This window comes from Schistocerca serialis, chromosome 8 (assembly GCF_023864345.2).
Source record: "Schistocerca serialis cubense isolate TAMUIC-IGC-003099 chromosome 8, iqSchSeri2.2, whole genome shotgun sequence".
In the NCBI taxonomy this organism is placed as follows: Eukaryota; Metazoa; Arthropoda; class Insecta; order Orthoptera; family Acrididae; genus Schistocerca; species Schistocerca serialis.
The window spans coordinates 487942270-487949815 of NC_064645.1; the positions used below are offsets into that span (position 1 = coordinate 487942270).

Below are 7546 nucleotides of genomic sequence, written 5' to 3' on the forward strand. Positions count from 1 at the left end.
TACAACAACAAAATAACCAACTGCTGACAGTACACAAGTATTCATTGGTTAAAAAGGAATTCAACTGTGGAATTTTCCAAGATATTATGGTGCCCTACTTGACATCCTTCAAATATGTGATGGAAAATGATCATAACATCAAGAGCTAAACATTAACCTATCTGCTCCTGAATACATGCTCGATGTCTGAACTCTTACACCTTGCTCATGCTTGCAATACATTGACTGACATCTAATTTACAACACTTCATGGTAGATACATACAATATGTATTGTATCAACATACACAATAACCATCAAGTACAACAAGAAACTTATAGAACATACATAGTCTTCTTTTTTGAAACAGAGAAAACATACCACATAATTACATAGTAGTAATAATAACTACTTGTTCAGTAAAGTCCAGAACAGGATACGATGAGATGGGGAAAAACAGGTAAACACGAAGTACAGGTTTCACAAAATGTATTACAGTGTGATAAAAATGAACTGTTACAAAAAGACCAATTTTGTTTGATGCAGAAAGCTACACAGATCCAATCAAAGGAATACACTTTAAGTCAAGAACAAGATGGTCAACATGTGGTGCATATGACTTCACATGGTGAAGACACTGAACAGAAACTTCCCAAGGGTGGTTTTGACCATGTATGGTGTGGAGTAATGTACAGATGGTATGACAGGTATGTAAAGCCCACATTTTCCATTCAACTTTCTTCCACCTGAAATTTATATTGTTGAGCACTTGACTCTTCATATTATCTGACTGCAAACAGAATGATGTGCTACAAGCATCACAAAATGTTTCCTCTTGCTTTGACAATGTTGATATTAATTGCACACAGGTATTACAGTTACTGTTCATGCAAGTTTGCTTTTCCAAATCCTTGTCAAAGTTACCTGTAGCCTCGTGTGTAATTTTGGGTTTACCAGAAGTGACATTTTCATGTAAATGTAAAACTCCACCAGAAACTGGATTCAGAGCAGCACAAGCTGTTTTCCAAGCTTTCTTAGAAGATGGGAGAAGTCCCAAGTTAACACGGTTTGCGACACCAACAGGGCACACAACACGGTTATCTCCTTCGTGAATTACACATTTCTCAACAATATTATTTTGTGATAAATTATATCGTAATGCAACAACAGCATCAGGATTCCACTCACAAGCATGCACTGTTTTCGCGCCAGCATGTATAATGTATGGCAAAGTGAAATAGCCAATACCAGCGTACATATCTACAACTACCTCTTCTCTACAGTCAAATCCTGCGACCCTATGCCGTTCTGGTGCATTACCGGCGCAAAACATATTTTTTTCTACATTCCAGCTGTACTTTATTCCATTATCAGTATGTGTTACCCAAGAGGAATTTCCCCAAACAAGCTCTGCTCTTGGTGTCCTATAGCTATCTGATTTTATCCGCTTCCTTATTGCCACTCTGTTTACCTTCAAGGTATCACACACGACAAGCCACAACTCGTTACCGACACGAGACTGCCAGACATCACTTTCGAAAGATTTATCATTACCAAAAATTACAGTATCACCATATTTCTCCCATTTTTCCGGAATTTCTCTCTCCACTTCTGCACTTATTGGCACATTTTTCTTATCCAACAACTGCTTAACGTTAGTTTTCAATTTCGCTGCCGGAGTGGTACTGGCTGCAACTAAAAAAACTTCATCACACTTCTTAAGATAAAATGGTTTGCCTTGGATTTCATATTTGTTGTCACTAACCAAATATTTCTTAACGATTTCTAGATCGTTTTTGATTGGAATACCCAACATGTTGCCATCGAGTTTCTGCACAGGGTATCTGCTATCATGAATTCCTATTGACTTCAGTTCTAATATCATATTCTGACATGTTTTCCGATCGGTCACTGCTACTACGATATCCATTACTCTAACGCCAAAAGTCTAAACATCACTATGCAGTGAACAGACTACAGAACACGAGCTTCTTAACGTAAACATTAGTTCAGAGATCACTATTACGCCCAACAAATACAAAGATATCTGAAGAAAGATGCACTATCCGGAAGCGTCTACGTAGTAAAGACCACAGGCTAACATAACAGTCGCGACACTCTGCTGTAAAAGTTGTTGCCGTTTGACATATGGAGCGACACTAGCGCTCCAAGCGGCGGATAAGGTGAACGTCAGACGCGTCGTAAGCATAATGTTTGTTTGCATCCATTTCCTACGTAATTTCCGATTTATTCGAGTTATTTTCTTGCCTCCAAGAGTTTGTGTAGTATCAGAAGGCATATACGTTTCTAAAAATGATACTAAAATATGCGCAAGTATGGACAAAAACCATGAATAGAGTGGCAAGCTACAACACATTCGTGAGGAAACACTTGTGACATTGGACAGAACTGCAGCTTACCACGTTGATATCAAAAGAATATAAACACACAGATTCACATGTAAGAAGCACAGACACGTACCTCTACATGCAAAAGCGATCGACAGCTCGTTTATCGTTATGTAAGCTTACTGTGTTTGTCATTGTCGCCTGTTGCGACAAGCAACTGCTAAATAGTGGGAGACAAATGCTGAAAACACTATAATGAGCTGATTACATTACATTTCACGAAAAACCAAATATTTGAATAATTTTCAAACAATCTGTCTGTAGGCACTTTCCCTGTCCCGTAATAGTTTCGCTTCTGCACATTCTGACACTTCACACGCTTTTGTAAGACACGAACAGCTGCACTTAATTTAACCACTTCATCGTCAAAGCAGGTCTGTGTTGGTGATTCACACGAATCTGGCACTGATACATGGAGAGTCAAACTGGCTGCTTCTGTGTCATAGGACTGTTTTACAGCTTTAGATTGACTGTCGAATCTTTGTGGCAGTTTCTTCTTCGTCGTCAGTTGAGGGGGTTTATTTGGAATGTCAAACAGTGTGGGTACTGCATTCCAAACGAGTTTGTTATTGTCTGCGTTCATGAACCGGTTTTGTTCGAAATGTAGCGAACAAAAGCTAATATTATTGTACAGGTAAACTGGGTCTTTCTTCATAAGGTCTTCTCGTCTGCTATTAACTAACCATTTATACACATATAGTTTGCAAGTGAATCCTGACGATACAGTACATGATGATATATACCTTCCAGGATCCTTAGGAAACCTAAAAAAAGATAGCTGTGGTGTCTTCTTCCTGTTGTTACTGCAATTTATTGCGCTACAAACGCTCCCGATGATAAAAACCATTGTATAAACCAAAATAAACAATCACTATTCGCTTTCACGATCGCGCCGAACTCACAGTTCAACCTACCGGCCGCTTGGGGCGCTGCTGGCGCTGTAGCAACAAAATAGAGGCGAAGTGTCGCGACTGTTATGTTAGACTGTGGTAAATACAGTGAAGTTCTTGTTCCGTGATTGTACAGTAAAGTCATGGTTTACCGAAGCAGAAACGTACCAGAACCAGAGTTCGAAGCGTTCCTGAAAAGCAGTGAAGCGCACATCTACATCCTGCAAACCCCCATAGGTGCATGGCATAGGGTACGTCTCATTGTACCATAGAGATGGGCCAAATGGTTATTCTGGAGTAACCGTTATCACAGTTCCAGTTATTTTTTGATAACCGTTAATTTTAACAGTTATTTTTCACTACCGATTACCAAATATTCCGACAGGGTTACAGTTAAATAACGACGTAGGTGGAAACCATCAGTTTCCTTCGTATCAACCCCTCCAAGACCCAGGCGATCATCATAGGCCGTACCACCCTCACCTTCCGTCTCCATGATTTCTACCTAACCATTTATTGCCGTCCTATCCACCTCACTCCTACCCACAAATACCTTGGCCTCACCCTCGACCGCCACCTCACCTGGACTCCCCATCTCCTTACAATCCAACACAAATCGCACAACAGAGTCCACCTTCCGAAACTCCTGTCCGGCCATCCTTCACACCTACAAATCCTTGATCTGCCCCATCCTTTGTTATGCCAGCGTTGCTTGGATTATTGTCCCTGTCAGGTTCTATAACGCCCTCTAAATCCTCGAGTGCCTCACCTTCTGTATCCACCTTCCATCTCCCATGTGCATCCTCTACGACCTCATCCCCTTCCCCCACCTTCTCCTTTTCCTTGAACACATCCGCACCCTGTATGTTGTCCGCTGACTCGATCCCCCCAACCCCCTGGTGTCCCCCTTCCTCACCACCCACAGCCCGTTGCTGCACCTTTACCGTTGAGTCCCGCCCCTCTTTATCTCCACCTCCTTTCCCAACACAACTTCCAGCATCTACCCCTCCCGGATGATGAGCTTCACCCTGATATCCACCCCTCCTACCAACTCTAACCCCCTTCCTCGTGCCTCCTCCTCAGGGCTTCCTCTCCTCCCCCTCCCTTCCCCTGAGCGGCTTTCCCCCTCCTACACCCTCTCCCTCTCCTGTGCTCCCCTTCAGTGTCTCTGCACTTCCTCCTGCCTTGTCTTCCCTCTTCATCTCCCGTCCCATCTGTCTCCTGCCTCTTGGTGCACCCCTGACCCCCCTATTCTTTTCATCCCACCCCCTCCCCTGCTGCACCTTGCTCTCTCCTCTTTTTCTATCCTCTCCCTTGGCAGGTTCCCCCTGGCAGTTTTTATTCTTTGTTGTGGTGCTTCATCTCTTAAAGTCTTTTTAAGGTGTCTTTGTTCTGGAGTGCTTTAATACTGTGGCCAACTTTTAACCTGTGAGTGTGACTTCAGTGTCTTTTTGTGCTCTAGGAATCACCAACTGTGTTTTTTTTTGTTTTTTTTGCTTTATGTAGACTTTTTTAATTGTCCCCCCATGAAAATCCTAGTGTCAGTGCATATTGTACCTCCATTGTCTCCCCTTACTCTGCTTTTATGTCCCCCTTTTTATTGCCTTTCATTAGCTGTAATGTCACTCAGCTGAAGAGCGGCAGATTGCGTCGCTGCCACTGCCCATATGGGGCAGGGGAATGAAATCACAATAAAGGGGGAAAAAAAGAATCCATCAGTTTAGTTATCAGTATAACTGTGAGTAGTGCAAAATGGCAGGAATGTTGTATGAATCATGACAAACCTTAGCTAATTAACTGCGGGCACATTTCAGTTGATGTTTGAATGATTATTAGTGTTTCATATTATACGTATGTAGGTTATCGGTAACTATTAGAAATATTATCCTCGCAGCTGTAACACAAAGTATGCAAAACTTTGCCACACCATTGTTTAAGTAAAATGTTAACAACACGCGTTTTTAAATATGAAGTAATATGTAAGCTGAATATTGTAGTTTAAATTCGAAGTTTAATTTCTTGTGCTGTTCACTTAATAGAATAAGTGTACAGCCTTGTAATACAACACAAAATATATGTAATGTGATAGATTCGTTTACTCCTGCACAAGATAGTCCTATTGGGGAAAGTGTGAGTACGCTAATCCAAGTTTTATTTGAGATTTGGAAATCTGCTCAATTTCTCCAGCTACAGCATGTGTATAACATACGAAGACATGCAGATCGATAAGGTTGAGAGAGTTAAATTTCTATGATTATAACTCCATAATAAATTCAGTTGGGAAGGGCATACCACATAGAATTGTTGAAGCGCCTAAACAAGTCTGTATTTGCAATGAGAATGATGTCAGATGTAGGAGACATAAATATAAAAAAAACTTACATACTATGTATGTCATAACATACTATCTATGTCATAAGTGATCATATTTTGGGGATAACTCATCAAACCAAGCAAAAGTTTTTAGCATATAAAAGTATGTAATAAATATCATTTGTGGTACAAATTCAAGAACATCATGTAGAGACCTGTTCAAGGAACATTGTATTCTAACCACTGCTTCCTAGTATATTTATTTCTTAATGACGTTTGTTGCAATTATTTTCAACCAATAGCTTAATATATAATATCAATACTAGGAATAAGAACAACAAGCTACTTAAACACCTAAAATCACTTACCTTGGTCCAAAAAGGGGTCTAATATTCAGGAACACACATTTTCAATAAATTTCCAGCAAGTCAGCTAACATTAAAAACTTGGTTTCAGATACAGCACCATTTACAGAGTGTTTGGAAGACTTTTTGATAGGCAACTCTGACTATGCAGGGACTGTTAGACGAGCTTAAGTAAAATTTCAGCTATATTTCATTTTTGACAGCACTTGATCACAATAGTCAGGATCAAGTATTCTGTGCATGATACATTTATTAAAAGTGCATAAATTATGTTTTATTCTGCCAGTGTATAAACTCTGTAAATATTTGCAGCTCCAGTTTACTGTAATATATTCAAGTATTCTGAGAATCTCCTGACAAATGATGATGATAATAAGTATTATATTCAAATTTTTTATGTTATACTTTCTGACACGTTATTTCTCGATTTCCAAAAAACATTTGACTTGTGGTGACGATCAGGTCGACATCAGCATCGATCTGAGTATCGTCTTTGAACTAAGCTAAACATTATCTTTGTGCAGTTCCGCCATGTCAGTTCTTTGTAAGCCTTTGATGTGTTCAAGTGATAAACGAACTACTGCAAAATGGGAGTGTTGTTTGGTGTAACCGACCCGAACTTCCTCCTCACTGGTGATTCCGAGTTGTAACATCTTCCTTTTTCGCCGTTTTACTGTGTCCGCGACCTCCGCGTCGGTTATTTTCGCGCGTATTACATCGACACAGCATTCGAGCAATGACTTCAGCCCAACGCCTAACGCCGGATTTTGTGATCAACATGCATTATGTTGCAGGCGATGCACACCCGCCAGTACTACAACACGATGCGTCTCACTCGACGATTACGCCGATTTCACCGGACGTTTTCGAGCCTGCAGTAATAAGTGAGGTTAGGAGTGTGCATGACTCCGGCTATCAAACACCTTTGTTCCCACCACATGTGCCCTCCCTCATCGACTGTGCATTTACTCTTACGGATCTCCGTGCAGTGCAGGATCAATACCAATTTCTGCAAATGCTTCGTTGGACAACCTGCCACCGCCAGGACAACGATCTGCGACGCCGCAATCCATGCAGTACCACACGGATACCTGCCACACGGCCGGAACTGCTTCGTTCACAGGTCAAACTACTCAGCATTCGACCACGTCCGCGCCTGCCTCGGTTCAGCATCAGCACTTGCCTTCCTACTTCGATACCTCGGCCTGCAACTGGAACAATAACTTGTTATCTGTGCTTGACCTCCACCTATGTCCCACTGCTACGCCTCAGTGTTTTGTGCCATGACATTCACCTTATCCGCACACCGTTTTGAGTGGAGTGACTATGGACTATGAACAGTGAACTTTCACACATTCCGTCCCATGTTCGACATCATTTCCCACACCGTGCTTCTGGACAGCCAGCACCTCCGCAGCCTTCCTGCAACACAGGTGGCCCCAGCTCTGATCATACATCGAGCTTTCCACGGACCAACATGCATTCTCAAACTTTGAACTTTTTCTCACCTGTCGCCCACGCGCCGGCTCCAGTCGAGCTTCCGGTACCATGCTTGGCACATCTCGGTGCCACTTCCATGTCGGTCTTCCGC

The 7546-nt window shown here is 41.7% G+C and overlaps 1 protein-coding gene across 1 annotated transcript; it reads right to left on the reverse strand.

Annotated features, from left to right (window-relative positions):
* Positions 1 to 451: 451 nt before the first annotated feature.
* On the reverse strand, positions 452 to 2107 carry LOC126416777 (tRNA wybutosine-synthesizing protein 2 homolog). Its single transcript, XM_050084635.1, has one exon. The coding sequence runs from the start codon at positions 1907 to 1909 to the stop codon at positions 530 to 532; it is 1380 nt and encodes a 459-aa protein (XP_049940592.1). The 5' UTR covers positions 1910 to 2107; the 3' UTR covers positions 452 to 529.
* Positions 2108 to 7546: the final 5439 nt, after the last annotated feature.